The sequence below is a fragment of the Aquila chrysaetos genome, chromosome 6, assembly GCF_900496995.4.
Source record: "Aquila chrysaetos chrysaetos chromosome 6, bAquChr1.4, whole genome shotgun sequence".
In the NCBI taxonomy this organism is placed as follows: domain Eukaryota; kingdom Metazoa; phylum Chordata; class Aves; order Accipitriformes; family Accipitridae; genus Aquila; species Aquila chrysaetos.
Window position 1 is genome coordinate 8,768,720 of NC_044009.1, and position 25,019 is coordinate 8,793,738.

The 25,019-nt window shown below is 50.2% G+C and overlaps 2 protein-coding genes across 2 annotated transcripts; one reads left to right on the top strand and one right to left on the bottom strand.

Annotated features, from left to right (window-relative positions):
• The first annotated feature begins 219 nt into the window (after nt 1-219).
• Nucleotides 220-13,858, top strand: SLC2A1 (solute carrier family 2 member 1). The gene is made up of 10 exons (XM_030016549.2): nt 220-347; nt 5,257-5,349; nt 9,351-9,511; nt 9,684-9,924; nt 10,297-10,459; nt 10,540-10,727; nt 10,843-10,947; nt 11,049-11,150; nt 11,449-11,652; nt 12,013-13,858. Exons 1-10 carry the CDS (start codon nt 330-332, stop codon nt 12,208-12,210), a joined length of 1,473 nt encoding a protein of 490 aa, XP_029872409.1. The 5' UTR covers nt 220-329; the 3' UTR covers nt 12,211-13,858.
• A 2,588-nt stretch (nt 13,859-16,446) lies between these two features.
• Nucleotides 16,447-22,846, bottom strand: ZMYND12 (zinc finger MYND-type containing 12). Its single transcript, XM_041124469.1, has 5 exons — nt 22,675-22,846; nt 20,031-20,153; nt 19,041-19,161; nt 17,900-18,045; nt 16,447-16,738 (listed from the first exon to the last, which is right to left on the bottom strand). Exons 1-5 carry the CDS (start codon nt 22,795-22,797, stop codon nt 16,619-16,621), a joined length of 633 nt encoding a protein of 210 aa, XP_040980403.1. The 5' UTR covers nt 22,798-22,846; the 3' UTR covers nt 16,447-16,618.
• Between the last annotated feature and the right edge of the window lie 2,173 nt (nt 22,847-25,019).

Sequence of the window (25,019 nt, forward strand, 5' to 3'; positions counted from 1 at the left end):
GCCCCCCCCACACCCCCGCGCACGCCCCTCGGCGCCCCGCCCCCTCCCCGCCCCTCCGCCCCCCCCTCCCCCTCCCCCTCCCTCCCTCCCTCCCTCTCTCCCTCTCTCCCTCCCGCCTGGCCCCGCCCCTCCCCCGCGCCGCCCAATGGGCTCCGCCGCCCCGCGCCGTCGCGCGCCCCTGCTCGCCCGCTCTCTTAAGCCGCTTCAATGCCCCCGCCGCGGCCGCGCGCCACCGCTCTGCTCCGCCGCGCGCCGCTCCGCCGCCCCCCCCCGGCCCCGGCCCGCCGCCGCCGCCAGCCCCGCCGCCCCGCCGCCACCCCGGGGCCGCCATGGAGACCGGCAGCAAGGTGAGCACGCCGCGCCGGGGAAACCTGACGTCCCCCCCCCTCCACTTCCCCGCCTCCGCCCCCCCTCTGCTCCCCCCACGCGTTACACAACCGGAGAAAGAAACGATCGTCCGCGGGCGATCCGGGTGAGGTGAGGTGAGGTGGGGGGGAAGGTAACCGGGCTGTGTTTGGCCTCCTCCAGCTGTCCGGCGCCGCTGGGGGAAGCCCGCACCGCGCTGCCGACACGCGTGGGTGCCCGCGCCGGGGTGCCGCCACGCAAAACATTTTTCTAAAAAATTTTTACCTCAGGAAACGAGGAAAAACGCTCCTGAAGAACCCACCCCGCAGCCCCAGCGCTTCGTAGTGCGTCTGGGAAAGAGTTTTTTTTTGGGGGGGGGGGGGGAAACCAACCCAACCCAACCCTTCTGAGGTGAGAAAATGCAAAGGAAAGAGCCAAAAAAAGCACTTTTGGCCCCATTTTGGGGGTGAGGAAGAGGCAACAAGGCCCTAAAAGTGCCGAGTTTGCTTTTGAGGGCTGCAGGGCCGGGGTGACACTGGAGGGGACACCCCGGGACCCCCCCCCCCCGGCGATGCTGGGGTACGGCCGGCTCCCATCATGGCGTGAGCTCTTTGCACTGTTTTGACCCAATTCCTATCAGTTTATACCGCCCCCCCCAACTGAGTTATTAAATAACATAAACTCAGGTGGCAGCAGCCAAGTCCTCCGAGTGCCACAACCCCCCTCAAATAAACTGATTTATAATATTAGAGGTGGGTTAAAGCGATGCGACGTCAGGCCCTAAATGAGGAAGGTGAGTTAATTGCCGTGGGGTCGTTAACGTTAGACCCCAGGCTTTGCTTGTCCCGGCCTTGCCTGGGGATGCTGCCTCCCAAAATATTCCCTCCTGGGAGCATTTTGGGACATATTCAAGTATGTAGGGTGGGTTTTTTGTTTTTGTGTTTTTTTTTGTGTTTTTTTTTTTTTTTTTTTTTTTTTTTTTTTCCAGGGAAGGAAATAATAAAAAATTGACTCTGTGGCGGTGCAAAGCACCGGGCAACGCATAATTAAAAACAAAAATAATAATTTTATTCTAATTAAAGATGTTACGGGAACAACTCCTCTTATTTTTCTCCCCAGCAAACAACTCCTTGTTTTTTCCCCCCAGTTTTGGAGCACTGGGAATACTAGGGTTTTTATAAATTTAAATTTATAAATATATATTATATTTTTTATGCTTTTATGTAAAACTGGCTCTACCCCAGCACTGGTTTTGTTTTTTGTTTTTTTTTTGGGGGGCAAGGTGTGGGTTTGGGGCTGGGAGCCGGGAACGTGACTACCGGCAGTGCGTCGATGGGGGAAGGAATTAAAAAGAAATTTGCTCTCGTAACGAAGAAATCTGATGCGCTGCCGGCCAGGCTTAACTCCCAGCTACCGAAATGGAGCTGGAGATGCGCTCCCTCTGCTTTTCCATCTTGCTAACCACTCCATTAGATAAATTTGGGCTAGAAATGTTTTGGTTTTTTTAAGGTAATTAATTGCAGGAACAATTTGCTGGGCTCTCGTGGGCAATGCTTAGATCCAGAGTGTATTTTGCAAGGAAAAAAGGGATTTTTATTGAAGCAGCCAGCAGTAGGGATGCTGGGGGTGCTGGGAGGTGGGGGACAAGCTCACCCCTCTGCCCTTAAATTTAATATTTAATATTATTAAAGTGGGACATGCTTTTCTGCCCACGGAGCTGGGCTGCTCCAGCTCTTTGCATGCAAAAACATCTCCCGGGCTTGTCGCAGACGCTCTTGTGGTTACAAAACTCGGAAGGATCGTGTCGCCATCCCCAGCTGACCTTTAAGGAAAATAAATAAATAATAATAAAAAATAATGCTGCTCTGACTCCGCTTCCCCTCACCATGAGTTTTCTCCCATGCTGATAATCCCCCAAAATCTTGGCTGATCCCCACGGTGCTGGTGCTTCCTCTCTTCTGTGGCTGCAACAAACCCCCCCATTGGTAAATGCTGGCGCTGTGGCACATACCGTGGCTTTAGGAGCAGGTTTTACCCAGCCCTTAGTGGGTGCGTAAGTTTTTCCTGGGCTGGGAGCCAGCATGCAGCCGTGTTATCCCGGGCAACGGCCGGGTCCAGTTATCTTCACTCTGGTGAGTGTGCACAAGCGTGCAAGCGAGTGTGCAAGATGCTGCAAGGCTGCACCCCCTCCCCGCAGTCACCCCCTGCATCTGTCCCAGGATGGGACCTCTTGCAATCAGCCTCCGGGATGCTTGTTAAAGCCTCATAGCTAATTTTTATGGGCTCCTTTTAAATGTGCATTTTCCTGGAATTCCCTCCTGGGACACTTTTTTATTGTTATTATTTTTAAAGGGATTATTAATTTCCTTGTTCCATGAAGCCGGCAGCATCCTGATATCCTTCCGTGCCGGAGGAGAAAAAAAAAAAAAAAAAGAAAAAAAGGGTAAAAAAATGACTTCTAAAGCCAAAGGCAGCCTGTTGCAGGTTTGGGGGGGCTGCTGTCACCCCATGGGTCTGTCTCCTCCGAATGTCCTGGCTTCTGCGTTTGAGCAATGAAGGAAGCAGAAAAAAAAAAAAAAAATCTGAACTTATTAAAATTAGAAGCACTGCGCTCACCTTCCTCTAAGGTATAGGAGTTAGTAGGGAACAAACCACAAGTGTTGGATGAGTCCAGGCAGTAAGTAAGTTTATTGCACAAAAGAAAGAAGGGGAGGTATGGTGGTTTTGTTTTTTTCCTAAACTCCAAATAAAGCTGCTGTTTTCTGCAAGCAGTTAAAAAAAACCAAAAAAACAAAACCCCCAAACCAAAAAAACCCAACACAAAACCAAACCCTGTCTGTGATTTTGCAGGAGTTTCCCATGCAAGGCTGCCCTTAAAAATCAATTTTATTTTTTTTTTTTTCCTCCCCTAACTCTCCATCTTAAGCCTCTCCTTTAATGGCGAGGTTAAAGCCGAAAGGCTCCCAGATCGGGCTGGGCAGCGTGTTTGGAACCGGGAAGCCCAAAGCGAGCGGGAGGAGCTGACTCACAGTGACCCTGCCTGGGCAGAGCCTCCAAAAACGCCGGCAGCCTTCCTACCAACTCTGTCCCTTTGCCTCTTCAAGCTGCTGGAGTTTAATAGAAATATAAAGAGTTTTTTGGTAAAGGTTAAAAATTTAAGTTTTTCTTTTACTTTTGCAGTTTTAACCTCTAGCAAAAAACTTTTATTATTTAATCCTTTGCGGGGTAGTGACTGGTGTTCTGGTGTTGGAGAGAAGAGGTGTTGCTACCTGCCACCTTCCCGGAGCAAAGTTCATGCCGGTATGATGCATCCCCATCCCTGCGGCACGGTGTAGCTGTGACTCACCGGGCGCTTACTGTACATGGGGGTTCGCCCGTCAGCTTTCCTGGGGTGAGCGAGCCTGCCTTTAGAGATGAAAAGTAAAAATCCCCAAAAAACAAGGGATGGCCCCCAAAAAGCAAAGAAAAAAAATCACCCCAAACCCTGTAAACACCCCAAAACAAAAAGAAAATCCCCCCAAACCCAAAAAGAAACCATTTTTTTTGACAACATTTGTTCCAGCACAGGTTGCTTTCGGCGCTCCTGGTGTAACCCGTCACAGTTTTGTGGAGCGATGGGCGGATAGATGAGGTCGGAGTTAGGATTTTGGAATTTTTGGAGGCTTTTACCTTGTTTTTCTGGGATGCCAGCAACTTTCCAGCCTGTTGTTGCCCTCCCAGGCGGGGCATTTTCTTCTCAGGGTGGGTTTATTCAGAAGCACCAAACACAACCAAGTGCCAAAACTTCCCTGATTAGTTGCGTTGGGGCCAAGCCTAATTAATGAGCTTCATTAACGGGGCTGGCTTTATTCCCTGTTGCTTTTTCCCTGCAAACTTTAATGCAGAGGGGAGGTGGCTTGGCCGGAGAGGCGAGGTCAGCGAGCAGCACTTAGTTATATTTATTTATATTATTTATTAAAAAAAGAAAAAGAAATTGCTTCTTAAATAAGAAAATATCTTCTTTTTTGAGTCTGCTTTGCAATTAGCCCTCTTCATTTAGGGGTTGCATTTAGGTGGGGTCTGACTGGCACCAATCCCTTGGGAACATTAATCCGAGATGCTGGGGGAGCATCTCTGGGTTGGGGTGATACACTGGTACCCAGGATAACCAGAGAGAGCCCAGCCCCCGACATTAAGGGGCTTATAAATTTCACGTGGATCTTCCCAAAGCTGATTAACTGGGAATGTCGGATCCTGGTTCTCGGAGTTGAGTGCCGGGAAAATCTCCTGCCTGGGATAATTGGGCTGTTAACGAAGGTGGCCTGAGCACTGGCCTGCCCTGACCCTGCTCCCAAACAAGGCTCCGATTGTCACTCTGGCTGAAGCGGGAGGAAGAGGAGGCGGGCGAAGGGTTTGCCAAATAGCCGGGATTTTGCTTAGCGACTGTTAATTAGGCTCCAGTGCAAAAACTTTGTTAGTAGCGGGTGTCTGGGGCATCCTCGCGCTGATGCTGGGACGATGCTCGACCGGCCAGCGGCGTCACCGCAGTGTCCCCAAAAGCATCTCGTGCTGGCATGCTGCCTGGGTGTCATGTGGAGCCCTCAGAGGGGATCCTGAGAGCCCAGATAAAACCTCCTGCCCCACTCTGGAGGCTAAAGATTCCTTGAGTCCCCAAACAATTTTTTTTTTTTTTTTTAAGCCCAAACCAGTGTTTTTTTAGTTGTTTTTTTCCCTTAGCCCACGTGGATGCCATAAAAAAATCAAGTTTTCTCTTTTATCCAGCATATTTGTGCTCACAACCTTAAGAGCATCCCTCCTCCTCTTGCAGCTTCCCGGGGAGAAGCGCTGGGGGACCTCTCTGATGGGAGGGGGGCATAGCTGGGACCCTGAGTTTAACCCCTCTTTTTTGTTTTCTTCCCCCTTTTCCTGCAGATGACGGCTCGCCTGATGCTCGCCGTGGGAGGAGCGGTGCTGGGTTCCTTGCAATTTGGCTACAACACTGGTGTCATCAACGCCCCGCAAAAGGTGAGCGTGCGCTGAGCAACCTTGCCGTAGCAAAATTCCACCCCACCCCTCCCCCGTGCCCGAAAACAAACCGGCATCCACTGCCAGCCCGGCTAAAATAGTACATCCCGCTAGGCAGCTTACTGCCTGTAATGGGATTTGTGAGGGAGTTATTTAGCTCCCACCTTCCCAGGAGAATTAGTTTCCTCCTCGCTTAGCGTTTTTGCTGGGAAAAATCCCAGGAACGTGTGCAGGATGCTTTCCCGGTGGGACCGGCGTAACTTTTAACCTTGGCTTTTAGCGAAGGTCTGGGAGTTAATTAGGGTCTGAGTCATCTCGAAGCGGGAGAATGACTGCTCCGATGGGAGCTTTGCATCCCAGAGCGTCAGGGCCAGGACATCCCCGGGAGGACAGAGGCTCGGCTGGGGCAGGCTGCGTGCGAAGGGGGATGGAGAGCAGGAGGTGCTTGCTCCTTTCCCTAGCATAGTGCCAGGACCCTCCAGCGACTGGTAGGTACGTGGGAGCCTTGAAAAACTTGACTTTCTCCAAATTACATGGTTTTTTGAGGTGTTAAAGGCTTGGAAATGTTAGCTCAGAAATCCCATGTGGTGCTTGCAATGTGCCCTGGGTAAAGCTCAATTGCCAGGGTAAGGTGTTGAAGGACAACCTGGGGTCCACCTGCTGCTGTGCGAGAGCAGAGCCTGTTCCCGAGCATCATCACAGTCTCTGGTGCACCATCCCAAATAATTAAAAACACCAAGGCAGGATTCATGCCACAAGAGTATTAACACCATTACCAGCGAGCGGGCTGCAAAATCTCGCCTCAAGCGCTGAAAAAACTCCTTGTGGGAGAGAAGACCCTGTACAAAAACTTCCCAGACCCCATCAGTGTGAAAAGAGCAAAAAAGACGCAAATTGCCTTTATTTGAGGTATTGCATTAAATTGTATTTAATCACGGTGAGTGGCCCAAGCAGAATTTCACGTGGCTGGAGGGTGCGACTCCTGCCCAGCACCCTTGGTGCTTGCGCCCATGGCCACAGTGCATGCATCCGTCTGCCAAAAGTGTCACCCTGCTAAAAAATCCTGGACCGATTCGCGCTGGCGATGTTCGTGCTGGGCCAGTGGTGAGCATCCTCCTCTGGAGACGAGCAACGGGAGCAGCATTTGAAACGGCGGTGAGCTGGGAAATCCCTGGAAGCATGCTGAGGAGCTGCTTTCTGGCATCTGCCCTCGTTTTTCCCCAAGCTCTGGCACCGCGGGGAACAAGCGCTCTGTAATTACCACCTTGTGTCAGAGCCCGGCCCCTGCATCCCGAGGACGCGCGTCGTTTCCCTGCAGCTGAAGGACTTTTCTCCATCTTCTCCTGACCCAGGAGACGCTGCTCGGGGTGACATGGGCGGGGATCACGCCTGAGCTGGGGTCTTCCCTTGGGATTGAGCTCCGGTTCCTACAGACCCCCCCCGGAAAGCCAGATCCCACCCTGATGGGTGTTGCCTCTGTTTCCCTCGTGCATTTTAGGATTAAACCCTTGAGGCTCAGGCCAGGGATGGGCTGTGTATTTTAGGGGCCAGTCACCCAGTAAGTACGTTGTGTTTGGGGTGCAGAACTGAAGGGGGAAAGGATTTGGGGTGCTCTGTATCAGGAGCACGAGGGGAGGCAGGATGAGTGTTGTCCTGGGTAGCAGGATGCTCTGGGCACGGGGGTTGATCCCACCTTTAAGGGTGGGGACGCACTGGTGTGCAGGATTGGGATGGGGACGCGTTGGGGTGCAGGATGAGGATGCTTTGGGATAAACTGGGGTGCAGGATGGGGTTAAATTGTGGCACAGGATGGAGGTTGGGATACATGATGAGGATGCATTGGGGTGCAGGATGGGGATACATCAGGGCAAAGGACTGGGACTGGGACGGATCAGTGTGCAGGATGGGGATACATCAGGATGCATTGGGGCACAGGATTGGGATTGGGATGTATCGGGGTGCCGGATGGGGATGCATTGGGCTGCACTGGGGCAAAGGATTGGGGTTGGGATGCATTGGGGTGCATTGGGGCGCAGGATTGGGGTGCATCAGGGTGCAGGACGGGGATGCATTTGGGGTGCATTGGGGTAAAGGATTGGGATTGGGATGCATCAGGGTGCAGGATGGGGATACATTGGGATGCATCGGGGCGCAGAATTGGGGTGGGTATGGATGGGGGTGCAGGACTGGGGTGCATCACTCCCCTGGCTTCAGCAGTGCAAGCGCAGCAGTGTTTGCTGGCAGCAGCTCCCCATGGCCGGTGGCCTTGCAGAAAGGCTCCTTTCTCAGGTAGAGGGCTGAGCGCCGGTTTTGTGGTCCTCTTAATATAGTCCTGCCCGCTGCTGAAACAGCAGCTTGGTGTTTGTGGGGTGCTTGCAGATGTGATGTGTGGAGGGGACGGCCTGAAACTGGGTGAGGGCTGGTAGGAAGCACTCAGCTGAAATGAAATGAGGGCGAGGGAGGGAGAAAAAAAGCCCAACTTTTGGGAAATGCAATTAATTTTTTTCACGCTTCTCACTTTAAACTCATAATTTTTCATCTCCTCTTCTCCCAACAATGGGCTCATGGTGGGTTTTTCCATCCATTCTTTTTTGCAGGAGGAAAGGGGGCTGGGAGGGGGGGTATTTGGGCATTATTTCTTGATAAGCCAAAGCACAGCCCGGCATAGCTCAGCCAGCATTGGGGCATCTGCTGTTGCTTGGATTAATTTTTTTCTGCTTCAGGGGGAGAGAGATCGAGGCTTTCGGGAAAGTGGGGAGGAATCTAGAGCACCGCAAGGTTTGGTGGAGTGTCTGCAGAGACCTGCATACCCCCACCGAGAGCCTGAGCCAGTCCTGGGTTCTCCAAATAATAATATCAATTATTTATTTTGGTGATGTTAGGATAAGGGGAAAAAGCCCCCAAGGTGTCAAAACTTCCAGGTGAAGCGGGAGGCAAATGAAATCACTTAGATATTGAAATCCTAATGGTTTAGAGGCTTTGTAAAAGGAACAACTTTAAAAAAAAAAGTCACATTATTGAAATTTATAGTGAAGCACAGGCTGTATTTCTTGTGCTGCCTCTGCCAGGGGCTCTCATTTGTGCTTGAAGCGATGGGAAAACTAGAAAACGAAGCAGCATTGTGTGAACGTATAATCGGGAGCTGTGTGCATCCAAAACCCTTTGAAGTAGGGAGGTCTTTGAGCCACTCGATGTCCAGCAGCAGCTTCCCCTGCTTGCACGAAATCTCTGCTCCTTCCAGCCAGGGTTGGTCGGGCATGTTATCGAGCCCTTTGCTTTTTTGTTTTGGGTATGGGTGACCCTTAAATAACTTACTTGAAGCTTTCAGCAGTGGGCTGGCTTTAAAAATACATTTTAAAAAAAAATATATAAAAAGGGTGTTCTGCAAAGACGGTAATTAAAAACAAGCACCTGTCTTGGATGTTAGCATAGCAGAAGCATTGCAGTATTACAGAATTATAGCAGAAGTATGGCATTGTGGAAGTATTGCAGAAAAAAACCCCTAGAAATTAAATTCAAGGGAGCGTCCAGGGGGATGGGAATTGATCTCGTCCACCTCCAGCTGCCCAGATGACCCTGCTGTCTTCCTCACCTTCCTCCAGCATCTCTGCCATCTCCCCCCACCGTGTTGCTTCTCCTCCGGTGATGGAAGCATCCCTCCCTGCCTCCCGTGCCCCAGGGAGGAGTGTGACCTCCCTGTGGCCGCCTGGTGAGGCGAAAGAGTTATTTTGGCAATGCCGAGCCTCTCTCGGCAGGGCGAGACGAGAACCCGTCTGGCTGCATTTCCCCTGCGCATCCCATCAGGTTTCCTCCCTTGGGTTGGAGCCGAGCCACCGGCTGGGCGGCTCCCGGCTCAGTGATGCATTGTCTTGTGAGCCGCGCTCACCGGCCAAGGGTCTGTAGGTAGCCGGGCTGAGGCCAGGCAATTCATAACACTGGTGGCACAGATGAAATGGGGATGGTTTTAACCTGTGGCTTCATTTCTCCCCGCTCTTTTGCAGGTGATTGAGGACTTCTACAACCGTACCTGGCTGTACCGATATGAGGAGCCCATCAGCCCCGCCACCCTCACCACGCTCTGGTCCCTCTCCGTTGCCATCTTCTCTGTCGGAGGCATGATCGGATCCTTTTCTGTGGGGCTCTTTGTCAATCGCTTCGGACGGTGAGCACCGAGCGTGGTGGACCTCAATGCAGGGGGTTGTGCAGCCTCTCCCCACCCCAGCATCCCAGGGACACCTCCCTCCTGCCCAGAGCTGGTGTTTGGCTTCTCTTGACACTCCTTCAGCCTCTCTGGCACCCATGGTCCTCCTCACCCTCCTCCCTTCCCTCCCTAGGCGCAACTCCATGCTGATGTCCAACATTCTCGCCTTCGTGTCTGCCGTCCTCATGGGCTTCTCCAAGATGGCTTTCTCCTTCGAGATGCTCATCCTTGGTCGCTTCATCATCGGCCTCTACTCCGGCCTCACCACCGGTTTCGTGCCCATGTATGTGGGTGAGGTGTCGCCCACTGCACTCCGGGGCGCGTTGGGGACCTTCCACCAGCTTGGCATCGTCTTGGGCATCCTCATCGCGCAAGTAAGTGCCGGAGAACTGGCGCAGGGTGGGAGGGGCGTTCCTCCATCTTTGATATTGATGTTCATCAGGGTCTGCAGGGGATGGGGTTTAGTGCAGCAGCACAGAGCATTGCCTGTGCTGTGTATCTGCATGGCCCTTCAGATGGAGCTGGGGCTGGAGGGATGGACCTGGAGCTCAGCAGGAGCAGGAATGCCATGAGATCTTAAGCTTTGGGATGGGTGGCGTCATGACAGGATGTCTGTTGCCCACCTGGAAGAAGCACAGCTCTCCGCCTCCCTCCGATGGGTGTCCAAGCCTGTAGTGCACCCGTGAGCAGCAGAGTTGGGTCCAACTTGAGCTGGGAAAGGGTGGCCCAACCCCTCTCATCTGCAGGTGTTCGGTTTGGACTTGATCATGGGAAACGACTCACTCTGGCCGCTGCTCCTGGGGTTCATCTTCGTCCCTGCCCTGCTGCAGTGCATCATCCTGCCCTTTGCCCCTGAGAGCCCCCGCTTCCTCCTCATCAACCGCAACGAGGAGAACAAAGCCAAGAGTGGTGAGTGACCCCTGTCTCCGAGCTTGTTCCACCACGCAGGAGGGTCCTCAGCTGCTCCTGACTCCATTTCTTCCCCATAGTCCTCAAGAAGCTGCGGGGCACGACGGACGTCAGCAGTGACCTCCAGGAGATGAAGGAAGAGAGCCGGCAAATGATGAGGGAGAAGAAAGTCACCATAATGGAGCTCTTCCGTTCCCCCATGTATCGCCAGCCCATTCTCATCGCCATCGTCCTGCAGCTGTCCCAGCAACTCTCAGGGATCAATGCAGTGAGTGTTGGGGGGGACCTGGATGCCGTGGGTCAGCTTGTTTCACCCAGAACTTGGGTCGCGCTGGCTCCACGACCTGACTCCTTTCCTCACGCCACATCCCTGCCCTTTGTAGGTCTTCTACTACTCCACCAGCATCTTTGAGAAGTCAGGTGTGGAGCAGCCTGTCTACGCCACCATTGGCTCTGGCGTGGTGAATACGGCTTTCACAGTTGTTTCGGTGAGTTTTGGCCCACCAAGCTCTCACTGGGGAAGGTGGAGAGAAGGGGGGTTTCCTCCAGGCTGGGGAGGTGCTGATGGATGCGTGTCTTCATCCAACAGCTGTTTGTGGTGGAACGAGCCGGACGCAGGACCCTCCACCTCATCGGCCTGGCGGGGATGGCAGGGTGTGCAGTGCTCATGACCATTGCCCTGACGCTGCTGGTGAGCGATGGGCGTTGAGGGGACGGGTGGGCTGGGACGAGGTCCTGCATGCTGCCCCTTGCTGTGGTGGCTTGGAGGAGGAGGTCTCGCTGGGGAGGAGGAAGGACTTGTCCTCCTAGAAGTGATGGCTGAGTGGTCCCCGCTGCCTCTCTCGAGGTCCCCGAAATCCAGTCTCCAGTCTGGAGAAACTTCACATTTGCGAAGCCAGCACCACGTGTGTTTGAGTCTCATCATCTGGGGTGGCCAGATGCTTTGTCCCCCTTCACCGAACCGACCTTCTCTCTCTCCCCTGGACTAGGACCAAATGCCCTGGATGTCCTACCTCAGCATTGTGGCCATCTTCGGGTTCGTGGCCTTCTTTGAGATCGGTCCAGGCCCCATACCTTGGTTTATCGTGGCGGAACTGTTCAGCCAAGGCCCTCGTCCCGCTGCCTTCGCTGTGGCAGGGCTGTCCAACTGGACCTCGAACTTCATCGTGGGCATGGGCTTCCAGTACATCGCGGTAATCCTCTCCCAAAGCTGGCGGTGGGGACCGGGTTGGGGGCACGAGCCTCACCTTGCACCCGTTGGGTTTGCGCCTTCTCTGGAGCCCCGAAGCCTGGACTGGCTTCTAGGGAAGAGGGATGGGGCCAGGATCTTGGGAGGGAGCGGGGAGTCAGACTCAATGATCCTGGTGGGTCCCTTCCGACTGGAGATACTCTGAAAGGGAAGGAAGACCCAGGCCTTGGGCCATGGCAGCAGATACGGGCCGGACGGTCGCTGGATGGTCCTTCAGCCTCGGTCTGTTGCTCCACTCGGGGCCGTGGCGATGGAGCAGCGTCTCCATCCGCACGCTTACCCCTTCCTCCTTTCTCCTTCCCAGCAACTCTGCGGCTCCTACGTCTTCATCATCTTCACAGTGCTGCTAGTCCTCTTCTTCATCTTCACCTACTTCAAGGTGCCAGAGACGAAGGGTCGGACCTTCGACGAAATTGCCTCTGGTTTCCGTCAGGGGGGAGCGAGCCAGAGCGACAAAACCCCGGATGAGTTTCACAGCTTGGGTGCCGACTCCCAGGTGTAACCTGCCGGCGGCTCCTCCTGGCCGCCCACCTTCTCTCCTGAGTTCTCTGGGGTGGAATTTTTTAAAAACGCTTTGTACAGAAACCAGGAAGGAGGGAGCAGGGGGTCCGGCTCTTGTGCATACACCCCTTTTCCAGACTCCCCCACTGGTTTATCGGGGACAGACTGACCTATTTTATTATTTTTATTTTTATTTTATTTTTTTTCTGCTAGAAACGATTTTTTTTTTATTATTATTTTATTAGCTGGTTTCGCGTCCAGGATTTCAAAGCCAATAGATGGTTTAAAAACCAACCACGCGGCCTCCGCCAGCGGGAGGGCGGCTCCCTTTTTTTAATGACGCGATAGGTTATTTAATGAGAAATCACGTAGCGGAAGTTTTTAAAGGAAAACTTTTAAAGGAAGCTTTTTTTTTTTTTTAATGTTCTAATCATAGAAAAATCAAATTGACTAAATCTAAACCAACGATTTTTTTAAAAGGAAAAAAACCCAAACCCAACGAGTTATTTTTGAAAACAGTTGAATTTGATTTGAAGCCCCTGGTGGGTTCGCGGGCGGGCGGTTTCCCTGCATCGGGGGAGCGCTGAGGATGGAGCGGTCCGGACCCGAGCGGCTGGAGAGGTCGATGGCCTGTCGCCGGTTGCGGAGCGTCGTCTCCGCCAGCGGCTTTTCGTCTCCCTTCGCCCGAATTTCAGCTGGGAGGGGACAAGGGGAGAGGGGGTGTGTCTCTCTCTCTCTCTCTCTCTTTCTCTCTTTTTTTTGGTTTAATCTCGGCAATATTTGCCTGACGGTGAAGCGCCGGCAGCCACACCCTACAGCAACACCCCCCTCTCCATCGCTACCCCCCGCCCCAAATCCCAGACTCACCAAAATCCACCATCACGCGGATACATCCATTTCCTGCTCTGTGTATAGACTGGAAGATATTTATATTATATATATTTTTGTTCAATGGTTGTTAATAGTAGACATTTAAGTTATAGCGTTTCTGATTTGACAAGCAAAGTACTGTAAATATTCTCGGAGTATATTCACACTGTATAATGTATACAAAAAGGTACAGATGCAAAGGTATAGTTTCTATAGCGACTAAGATAAAGCTTGTACATGGTTAGGATGACTTTTGTATAGTTCATTACCTGCACTGTAGTTGTATCTATTGCACTGAATTCCAGGCTGTAGTATATTAAAGAAGAAAAGAAAAAAAAAAAAAATAAAGAAGAGAAATACTGTCCGTTTCAAACAAAAGTGAAAAGAAAGGAAAAAGGAAAATAAATAAAGCCTCCCCTCTCCCTGCGGGCAGCTGCTGGGGGAGCTACTGGCACATTCCCAAAGCCACAGGCAGGTTTTTTTAAATAGTACTTTTTTTTTTAATTTATTTCTCTCTTTTGGAAGTGACCACACTTGCAAAAAAATAAAGGTGGGGGAAAAAAGTATATATATATATATATATATATATAAAAAAATACCCTTTGATAAACTTGTCGCATCTCTGCGCAGCATGGCGCCTGAGGAATGTGTGTGGTGGGGTTTTGGGGTTTTTTTTTTTGTTTTGTTTTTTTAAAACAACTACAGACAACTAAGTGCCAAGAGGAAGGTGTGCGGTGGTGGTGTGCTCGCAATAAATGAGAATGGATGCAGCGACCCGGCCGGCCGTGTCCTGTGCCTTTATTTTGGCTTCGCCAGGCTTTCCTCTTTGCTTTGAGGGTGGGGTGGGGGGGTTGTGCTTGGTCCTGGGATGGAGCATCGCAGCCTTCCTCCGTCACTGCATCCTCCTCATCCTCCCGGCTGCGTTTGTGTTTAAACTCGGCTCCCTTTTAACCCCCCCCGGCAGGGCTGGGAAGAGCGAAAGCTGCAATGGGAAATTCGCTCCCCTCTGCCTCGGCAGCTGGTTCAGAGCGCTGGTTTTGGGTGGATGTGGCTTGCACTAGCTTTCCTAAATTTGGAGTTTGCTGGGACAGGAGCAGCCCTGCTCCCTCTGAAACTCCTTGCTCCAGACTGGAGCCGTCCATGGAGCAAGATGTGGCCGAACAGGCGGCATGTGGTGCCTGCAGGCATGCTGGTGGCCGTGGGGCTTGCGCAAGCACAGCTCGGTGGGTCTCCCTGGCTTGGCTGGTGAGCGCATGTCCCTGCCAAGATTTCCCTCCACGGGAACAACTTCTGGTTGTAAACCACTGCCCCCCGGGGTGTAGGACTGGGTTTTAATTGCCCTGAGCAGCTCCACCTCGGACCCACTGCCCTGGAGCTGGTGCCAAGGCTGGAGCCTTGACCTCCTCTGTCCCCTCGCCGGACCCCAAACCTGCCTGCCACCCCCGGCTCTGCCCGTGGGACTGTGAAGATCGTCTGCTTTGGGAGGCAGCTCCTGCCTCTTGCTGCCAGCACCAGAGCAAGGCAGGGAGGGAGGTTGCCGCTTCTTGGCTGATTTTCTTTCTCTTTCTCCTTGAACTGACGAGGTGCCAAGAGCTGCAAGTCTGAACACTTTCGGGCAAAGAAATGCTGATCTTGGTCACTTCGGGCTTTTTTTCTATTTATTGAAATGTCTCTTTGCCCTGAAGGGCAGGTGCTGGAAACGGCTGTTGCAGCGTGTCGTGTCATAGGAAACAGCTCTTGTAAAAATCTTTCTAAAGCTCCCAAAAATGTTCTTTATTTGCCCGGGGCTCTTCTCTTTGCCCGGGCTAACGTCTCCACTCCCAGCCCTCGCCCAGCCCCGCTCCCGGAGATGCTCAGCCCTACGCAAAGTTAATTTTGACGCCATCTTTTATGGCACTAAACAGCCAGGAGCAGTGACACCAAGCCGCCAGCCTGGCACATCACACAGGCTCAAGCCTGGCTGAGGAGTATCCCGAGGGATTACCGCCACGATCGACCCCGCAGCTCCAAATCCCCACGGTGACCCAAATCCTCCGTGCCCCAAGGCACTGTGCCAGCAGGCGCAGTCCCTCCGGCCCCGGCTCCCAGCATCCCCCATCCCAGGGAGGTGGTCGCTTCAGCCATGGAGAGACCCAGTGAGGGTGGACATCTCCGCCAGCATCTCCCCTTGGAGTACCGGGAGGTCTCCCACCCGTCCCCCAAGCCTGTCTGCCATGGGGCCCCTCGTGCACCCCCACGAGCGCTATCCCACCCCCTGCAATGGAACATTGGCTGAAGTGGAGGCTTTCCCTTTACCAGCAGCATCAATCCCTTCTAATTGCTCAGGTCCCAGCTTGACAAAGCATTTAAAAAGCGTACTTGACTCCATCCCAATTCAGCAAGGCAATTAAATGCACTCATAAATCCTCCTGAAGTAAATGAGACTTAATCATAGGCTTAAAGCTCAGCTGAATTCAGACTTTAGCAGCAGGGCAAGTTTCCCTTAACCTCTTTCCCAGATGTGCGAGGCTGTCACATGCTGTGGCCTCTGAACAGAGCTCACCGCACTGACTGTGTCCTGTGTCGCTCTCCCAGGGTCTCCTCTAGCCCTTCTCCAACGTCCCTTTACCTTCACACCGAGGGTCACGTGTACCCTCTGCCCTGCCAGTCTTTGCTCTCCAGGGCAGAAGCCCGTGAGAGCTGCAGGTTGGGGGGTGCGCTCGGTGGAGGTCCACGGACAGAAGCGCATGGTGACACAAGGGACTTCCTCCTCTTGAGGTTGGCATCAGAGTTAGCGGGATGCCTACGTGCTGGCGAGCTCTCAGCTGTGAGGAAACCACATCTCCTTTGGGTTGGAAGCTCTGACTGGAGCTAGCTGGCCTTTTAATCCTTTCCCCCCAGACTGCCTCTAGTCCCTCATGCTGTTCTCGCGGTCCCTCCTGGATGCAAGTTCTTCCGTAAGTGGAACAAATGAGTCCCTCGGTGCCCAGAGCTACAAGACTCCTCTAAAGCTCTGCAGAGAGAACAGATTTGGAGATGGAGGGGCACTGCAGGGAGGTGCGGCACCTGATCGAGCCCAACCAGGTCCTGAGGAGGAGACAACAACCACCCAAGTTAGGTACACAGTGAAGACCTTCTCCATGCCCCTCCTGTATCCCTCCCTGGTATCTCCCTCATCAAACTGAAAGGCAAATAGAGGAAACAAGTAACAAACACACCTCAGCTGGTCTTAGCTTCTGGACAGACAATGTGAGGACGTAAGAGGCTGTTTGCTTATTCATAAATCATTAGATAAGGACTTATGCATCATGTGTTGGTTGTGCTTTTGTTTCCCACCCTCACGCTGTTATTCTGTAACAGGCTACAGAGGTTGAGCAGCACATCAAAATTAACTCAGTATACCAAAACGTTTAATTTTCAAACACCTTGAGACAGAAAGGAACACATCTGGAAAGATGGCAGCAGCGGGAAGGACCTACGGCTTGTAACGCTTTTTGTTTTCAGCAACCTAATTAAACAGATAACCTAGCCAAACACCTGGCTCTGGTAGAAAGAGTTCTTTATGTTGTGTAGGAAGGCTTGGAGTTAATCAACTTTAACAAACGACCGATGGCTTCTAGAGACTCTTGTTGGGACAGTTGTGTTAACAGCTCAAAGGCTTTCATCCCCACCTCACGAGCCTAGAATGAAACAGAAAAGACCAACTAATTGTCAGGAAGTTACCTTTTCTCAAGGGGTAGTTAAAATACCTGCAGAGGCTCACTGGAATAGCTGCACCCGAGCAGATCCAGGCTGCAGCCACTCAGCTGCCTGCTTCAGAGGGTGACCTGTACAAGCTGCTTTACAGGAGAGAGTAAAGCTGCCAGGTATCGTGTTCAAGATCCATTGGTGCAGACAAGAGATTACTAACCCCAGCCCCCCGCGCTGGAGATCATTGCCTCCCGTCTAATACAGCAGCTCATCTGAACATTCCCAAAGCTATTTCAGGAAAAACAAACCAGCTGTATTGACTCAGTCTGAACTAAATCCCTCATTTCCCTTGGTAGCTCTTCCAGGGATTAGACATTCTCACAATTATAAAGCTTTGCTTTTTTTCTAATTTGAATTTGTTTCTTTGTGTCTTCCAAACACTGACTCACATCATTATGGCTTTCTCTGATCCAATGAAGAGACCATTAGTAATCTGTATTTTCACCCTCCAAAACACAGGCAGAAGAAACTCGGGCTTTTGAGCACTTAGCCCAGACAAAGAGGCCTGATTTCCAGATGGCTACTGCTCAGCACTTCCTCAAAATCAATGATTTTTAAGGCAGAGAATGGGGCGCTCTGAAGTTAGCAGTCTCATCTGAAATTTTTAGCCTTAAAAATACAGGGGTGCAAATTCAAAACTGAATTACAGGCCCCAATAGAGTGAATCTACATTAACATCATGGTCATTACAGGGAGTCTGGCTCACAGAGAGACACGTGCGAGGCCCACATCTTGCTCACTGCGTAACATCTGACGCCATGTCTAAATACAGCTTGTGACAGGCAGCTCCACTGCCAGCGTATCCCAGATAAAGGATGAGCCCAGAAAACGTGGATAACTACAGGATCCACTGTGGACAGCCTGGCAGAGACCAAAACAGATCCAGGGGTCTTTATTTGCCTTGACAGAGCGCAGATTGCGAGCTGCAGAGCTACTGAGGCAGCTTTGTCCTTGCTCATCCAGTGCTGCGAGGCTGTTGCGGATTCAGGAGAGGTGCCAGGTGAACAGAGGCAACTGGCCTCACGGGATGGGGTGAGCACTGAAACAGATTTAGGCAACTCTCCTGGACCCTTTCACTGGACAAAACCTACCTTTGCTAAGTCCGTGATCAGGTAATAAAGCATGGCAAGAGCATGCAAAACTCTGGCAGTTTCCCCAGGTCGTTGCTTTGGTGCCTGTTCTCTGACATCTAACACTGCATTCAGTACTCGGATTGCTTCTGCTTGCTGGGCTTCAGCTGCACCAAGAATGAAATAATCTTGTTGGATGTATGCATGCATGCAAGATAATATATTCAAAACTGTCCAATTATCTCTTCTAGACATCAAAGCATTTCTACTACAAGCATCAACGCGGTATCCCAGCTCCATGCAAATTCCATACCCATTAACAGATATCTTTTCATCCAGTCAGTAATTGTGTTGATTAGCCTTTAGTAGGGATGTGGAGTCATAACAGCTGCATGAAAAGGGCAACTTTCATACTCCTGTCATAACTGAAGATGGTATCATGCAGCCCTGTCTTGGTGTGGTTCCTACTGCAGCAACTGCTGGTGGAGACGATGCCAGGTAATGGCATTTACAGAAATGTTTCTCTTCTCCGACAATATTCTCATTAGCAGAGATGGTAGAAAGAAGACAAGGACCAGAGTCCAGTCTGCCTTCAGGGCAGCATAGGGTAGTACCATGCACACGAGCCTATTTCCTAATGCTTTATGCACCTTTATGTCCCAATGAGAGATTCCTCAGCTTCTCTCCCGAGAGTATTCTCCAGATTAATACATCCAATTATCAGTATATGCTATTCCACTGTATCCTACTGCTTCAGAAGATAGAGTTGTAAACCTGCCTAAGTGAGATGAAATGTCACTTTCACATAATTAAATGGAGACAAAGAAGCTGCAGAGAAATGAGAACGTTGAAGTGGAATTGAATCCTGAAAGGCAAAATATTATAGTGTTAAAGTCACTGCCAAGGGCGCTGTGAAAAGGAGCACGTAATCAAAAAGGGCAAAGCTGTGTTTCCACTTGAACACCCTCATTCCTAAAGCGGCCCCGTTTGTTTCATCCAGTGCGATCCGCTGAGCATGAACGTCAGAAATACCTGCGATTCCAACTAAATTTGGTCTATGGAAATGCCACGCAAAACCCAATGCTGTAAACATGAACCGTAGGATGTATGGATTCTTTAAAACCCCGTCTTCCAAATGATTCTGCGCAATAGTGGTGCTTACTCATACGATCTCTGCTGACTTCCTTGTCCTCCGTGAATGGAGACATTTCCGGTTGTGACTTGAGAATTTGCTCCTGTGCGTGAACTGACTTCAGAAGAAAGGCATGCCAGATATCGGTTACCTATCAGGAAGCAAATGAATTATTTCACTTGTATGAATACATGGGATTTAGCAACTAGTTGTTCTATAAACAATGTGCCCTGCAATGCACGTCCCTACCACAATAACCGGAGTGCCTGCTGGTTTGTGAGCTGACTGCTGCCAAGCTGGATGTTTTACGTAGAGATCTGACCGCTCCTCTCCCAGTGGCGGCCCTAGTTGGAAGCTCACTTCTCTATCTGACTATTAATTTTCATCAAAATTCAACAAATCTAACTAAATTGTTAACCAAAAGCAGATTTGGTTGAAGTTTGCAAGGGGAATGGAGGCAGACTGCAGCTCTGCCACAAAGCCTCCTTTCAACAGAAAATCAAGCTAAACAAATGAAAGCTCATTTTTTCAGTTATTGGAGGGATTAGGTAATTGTTACCTCCCTTGCTTGATCGTTCTGTTCTGACAGTCTTTTATCAGGGTGACTTTTCATTGATGCTCAGCATCAATTTTCCATGGCTCGTTTGTATCCCACTGCTGCTCAGCAACTCTTCCCTGGCCATGGAAACTCCTTGGCAACCCTCTCTACTTGTGGGACTCTCTTTAACCTCTGGCACAGGGTATTTGGTAGCAAAGCTATTTTTTTAACAAGGTTTGGCTGCCCAAGTTGAAGACAACTTGAATAACAATTTGTAACCGAGTACAGAATTTCTCTCCTGGTCTTAACTCAGAGAAATATTTAAGTATGAAAAGGGTTTCTGAGATTGATCCTAAAAGGCAATGCTGGCACTTGATATGATCGCCATCATATTAAAGGCAGTCAGAAGCGGGAAAAACATTGGAAAGAGCACAGAAAAAAACCTGAGAAATATAGAGAGGATGGCCATTGGTTTTACCAACCTCAGCATAGAGTGAGTTTGCTATGTCCATTTTGTTCTGGCGAAAGAAAACATTAGCCATGTGGAAATACCCTCCAGAGGTCTCAATAGATTTTAGTCCAAACGTAGAACTAGCAAGGTAAATCTGAAACCAAGATTTAAAAAAAAAAGTTTAATGCTCATATCAAACCTGGGAAATTTTTCATTATGGATTAATAATATTGCAAGTATTCCCTTCTTTTTTTCCTATGTAACTACAGCTTTAGTTATACCTGATTATGACTGTAAAATGTGGTCCTAAAAAAGCTGTATTTGGTGTTTTATGCAGAGGAATGCAATTGCCCCTAAATCCCCTGCTCACTGGGGCAGTGGAACCCTTATCACAGCGTGTTACCCCACTGAAGCATGGGGTAGGTTTCCCACATCTCCTCCTCTCACTGTGCAACCTGTATGTTTCATGTCTTCAAAAGCACAACCTGCTGCCACTTTTCAGCTCTCCAGTCCTGCCCGTGGCGCCTGTTTCTCCCCCCGAGGCCCCAGCCAAAGCCAGGGGAGTGGGAAGGCAGTGGAGCATTCCAGCTATTCTGAGCCGGCGTGTGACTCTCAGCAGATCTCAGACACGCAGCCAAAGTTCAGGCAGGTCTTGGGCTGCTCTGACGTAGACCAGTGACTTGCTAATAGCAAAAAACCTATTACCTGACGCCCTTTCAGGCATCAGATTTAAGGTACCTAAAAAACCAATTGCACAGCAGGGAATCTCCTGAAAGGTTTACAGACTAAGCAAAGACAGGGCTGTATATATTATAATAGAAAGGATCTAATTCTCCTCAACTGTATGTCATCATTTACACCCACACAAAGCTACTATCAAATTCAACAGTGGTGGGCATACATCACTCTGCACTGGATAAATTTAGTCTATGTGGGACATAAATAGGATGTCGCGGAGTTCATCTGCCTTTGGGGGATCAAATGACGGGCAAAGCATCCTCAGGAACACAGCTGGCAATAACCACTTCAAATCTGACAAACTGCTCTTGTGGCTAAACAGATTGAATCGGGGAAAACGCTATTGAACCAGACATTTAAAGAGTTAAATAAGGCATTCACTAAATAACGGCTGACAGAGAACTGATGTCTAACAGAAAAGTATGGAGTAAAATGACAGCCAAAATATAAAGTAACTTATCTGTTGAATAAAAGGCAACTACACCAATTTGGGATAGAAATGTCTGTTTATCTCAGGACTGTAACCAAGCTGACAGATAAATTTATAAGCAGATGCAGTAAAGACAAGGTATGCGTCACTTCAAGGGAATAAGGATAACTGGTAAAACACAACTTTGGCTAACACATGGATACACAGGTGTCTTAGACCTAGACAGTTCAGGTGTTCATAACATGTATCCTCGGTACCTCAAATCAGGATTACAAATCTGTCTGCTGGGGTTTTCGTATCGATCTGTAAGTGTCAGAGAAGGAAGAAAAATTGAAGTGTTTCTGTATTTGAGTTGGCTTACGTCATTTGCCAGGTGATATAAAGCCTGTTCAAAGTTTCCTTCAGCGGCACAGAAAAGCCCCAGACTACGATGTAATTTACACTGCACAGCAATGCTGCAGTCTGGAGTTCTGAGGACAATCCACTGGGCTTGGGAGAGATACTTAGATGCCTGCAGAAGATGGCCAACACCTGAAATGACACGTAGAAATAAGCAGGATAAAGACCATTTTTTTATTTAGAAATTTAGACAATACTGCCTGCTATCCCTTTGCAGTAGTTTGATACGGAGACCCAGCCTGTGGATTCCTCACTTCTCTCCCAAGTGCTCCTTAGTCAAGCAGGTGTTCGAAATCTAATTTACAGACAGGCTGAATGTCTAGAGCTACAAGAGAAGCCAGAAACTGTCTATTGCATTCAGTATCTCTGAAACACGTGTTCAAAACAGGTTAGCTACAGGCAGCCACTAATGACTCGTGTATTATCACACTAGAATTACTCATAGGATTTTTTTTCCCTTCTCTTGCCACACTATTTACGACAATCCTTGAGATAGCTCAATTCTGCCAGCAGAGCACTGTGTGTACTCCAGTAAAGGCAATGATTTACAATGATTTTTCAGTCCTTTACGTCTGCAGCTGAGGAGAGCAGTTCTCCACATGCAGAGTCCTAATTTGACAGTTTTTATAAAGCATACAGTCAATGAGAAAAAGCTCTGCTTCAGGCAGAGTGCGCTTTTGTGAATGAACTGAGGCATTCCTCTGATGCAATGGCCTCGGAAATGTTTGCTGGTTCCCTGAGATAAGAGCGCAACCAACCACCCTTGGGAATTTAATGCTTTTGAGAGTCATATGAAGCCACAGAGGTAAAGAATGGATCTTCATACTGCTTCTCTTGTGGGAATCGGTGGAGATGGAGAAAACATTTCATTTGCTTTCATTGATCTCTCATCACCGATGAGCGATTCTTTTTCCCCAGACCCACGCAGAAAAGGGGGGCGTGTGTGACTTCTCAAATCTCTCTGAAATGCCCTTGAGGCAGGGCAGAGACATGGCACAACGTTGAAACGAAGAGCTGGTCCTTCCCTGATAAATGGTAAAAAGAAACCAGAAACCTGACCCAAGGGAGGTCTTGCCCTTGCCAGTGTTACTATTTAGACAATACTTACCGGTGGAGGCTTCAGCCAAGAGGAGATAAGCAGGCACCAATTGCACAGAACTTGAGCCGTACACTTCAGTACTGAAACGCAGTGCCTGCAAAGCTGCAGGTATCGCTTCTTTATGCTTTCCATCCAAAACAAACTCCTGGGCCGTGTTGTATGCAAGATCAATGATGTATTTCTGCAGGGAAACATAGTAATGGGACAGAGCGAGCAAAGGGTAAGAAGAAATGAAATGCACAGTCTCTTTTTACATTCAAGTTTGCAAACTGTAAAACAGTGATTGTAATGTTCTTCGTGTCTGTAATTAATGGATGGAAATTAAAGCTGTCATATTAGAGCCTGCCTTTCATTCCTACTTCTAGCAGGAACAGCTTTGGACATCCTCTTAGGTCATGTGGTGTCTTATGAGACGAAGAATCCTTTACGCCTACGAAAAAGGGCTAATAAGGCTGCAGCAATAAAAGCTGTGAAGCACAGAAAATGATCATCACAAGACCGTAGAAAAGATTAGACAAAGAGGCTACGGCGGGGTTTTGCTGACGGTAATAACGGTGACTCATAGCAGGCAGTGGAGCGTATGGTTTGCCAAGCTGGTGCCAGCATGGCACACCTCCAGCTGCAGGAGACGCGGTCTGGAAGCAAGGGGAGCGCTCCTTACATGGAGCTGCAGCTTCCTCCCACCCTCTCCCGGCCAGTTCTGGGCCTGGTATTTTGGGTGCAGAGTCTGGAAAGCCGGTCAAAATCAGAACACCCTAATGCGCTGCATTACACTTCTGTATATCCATCACCCAAGCCCAGTTTGGTGGTCAAGCAGCTTCTGCAGCATTGCTGTTTGTTGTCAGAATCCATAATGTTTCCTGTACCTATAGTTGCTCCCTGCCTTTTACTACTCCTAGCAGTCCACACCACATTTGGTCTTTTCACCCTTTGCAGCATCTGATCTATTCACCAGCTCCACAAACGCGTCCCCGTTTGAATGCCTGTTCATTGCCAAGAGCTCTACAGCAACTGTAGATGCTGCGCCCTTACAATGCGCTGAGGGATGCCAGTAAAAAGGAGCCAGCGTGCTTATTTACCTATTTCTCTTTGCTTTCAGTGTAATTGTTGCCAACTCCCAATGCTTCTGCATCTGCTTTTTGCACACGCGGTGCAGCGGGAAAGCTTCCTGGAAAGAAATCTTGTTGCTGGTGTGCCTAGCAGTGCTGCCATGGTAAGTCAGCAAGGCGCTTGCTCTTCTCTTGCTAGGAGGCATGGGCAGGCCTGTGCAGTGAGCGCCGCCAGAAAATACCGTTTTACCTCTTTATTGCCTTCTGTTTTCCAGCTGTGGCTGAGCAGAGGGCTGAAAAAACAAATCCCAGCGCTTTTGGAGGCCAGGCTTTGGCATTTTGTTGAGCTTTAAGTGCTTAGAGAGAGGCAGAGAGAGTCATGCTGTGGGTGAAGGAATAGCTCAGGGACAGGGAACCTTAAGGACAACCTGCTTTTCCTGGAGATCCTGGCTGAGATAAAGGGACATCCTTTCTGGATAAACGAGAGCTTCGAAGAACACACCCCAGAGTGATAGCACCCTGCTACAGCAAGGAGAGCCAAGAGCTAGAAAACACAGCGGTCATCCCCTCTCTAGCCCCTGAGCTACCCCCATATAGTGAGTGAGTGAAAAAGGGACGCACCAAAACCAAGCCGTGTTGGGGGACCATGTGGTGCCCAGGAGAAAGTCAGCACACGGTCAGGGCAAGGAGCAAGAAAAGCTGTTATTTATCAGGCTGTCTTTTCTGACCACGCCACTCTTTCTCTGTTGCAACCGGCACTGGTTTTGGTGCGTGGGTATCAAGCAGATTGTCATCTGGGGAGGTGGTGGAGATCAGCATCATTCTTTTTTTACTCCTTGTCTATAGGATCATCGCTGCTTCCCATGATGTAAGCTATCTTAAAACATCTGCAGTGAGGACAAGCTACAGGTTACACTCTTGCAGAGCTCCCAGGAGAATAAAGGGCAGGAGACAACAGAAGCCCTGCAGCACTGAATATTTAAGACTGCGCAGTTACAAGCCTTGGGGGGATCGTTAGCTTTGGCCCTGCACTGTTTTTCATCTTGCCCGTAGCCCCACGCCCCCGGACCCGCACACTTTGGGCTCTTTTCATGTGTGTTGTAATTACAGAGGTTTCTCTGAAGATGCCCCCACGCAGTTTTCCCCCAGTTGGGGTTTGAGAAGGCTGAGGACCCCAGCTCTGCTCCAGGTGGGAGCAGGGGGTGGGGAACCCACTTGGGGTTTGGTGCCATGTTCATTTACTCACTCACAGGCACCAAAACTGATGGCGCGCTTGAAGAAATGATGATTTAAAGAGGAAGGCAG

Excerpts from the sequence above, each read along its gene's own strand:
- SLC2A1 (XM_030016549.2), top strand. Across the intron at positions 9,512-9,683 it reads TTTGTCAATCGCTTCGGACG|GCGCAACTCCATGCTGATGT; the intron begins GTGAGCACCGAG and ends TTCCCTCCCTAG. Across the intron at positions 11,653-12,012 it reads TGGGCTTCCAGTACATCGCG|CAACTCTGCGGCTCCTACGT; the intron begins GTAATCCTCTCC and ends TCTCCTTCCCAG.
- ZMYND12 (XM_041124469.1), bottom strand. The coding sequence starts at position 22,797 with ATGGAAAGCATAAAGAAGCGATACCTGCAGCTTTGCAGGCACTGCGTT. Across the intron at positions 19,162-20,030 it reads CAAACTCACTCTATGCTGAG|GTAACCGATATCTGGCATGC; the intron begins GTTGGTAAAACC and ends GCTTCCTGATAG. Across the intron at positions 18,046-19,040 it reads AGTCAGCAGAGATCGTATGA|CTGAAGCCCAGCAAGCAGAA; the intron begins GTAAGCACCACT and ends TTCTTGGTGCAG.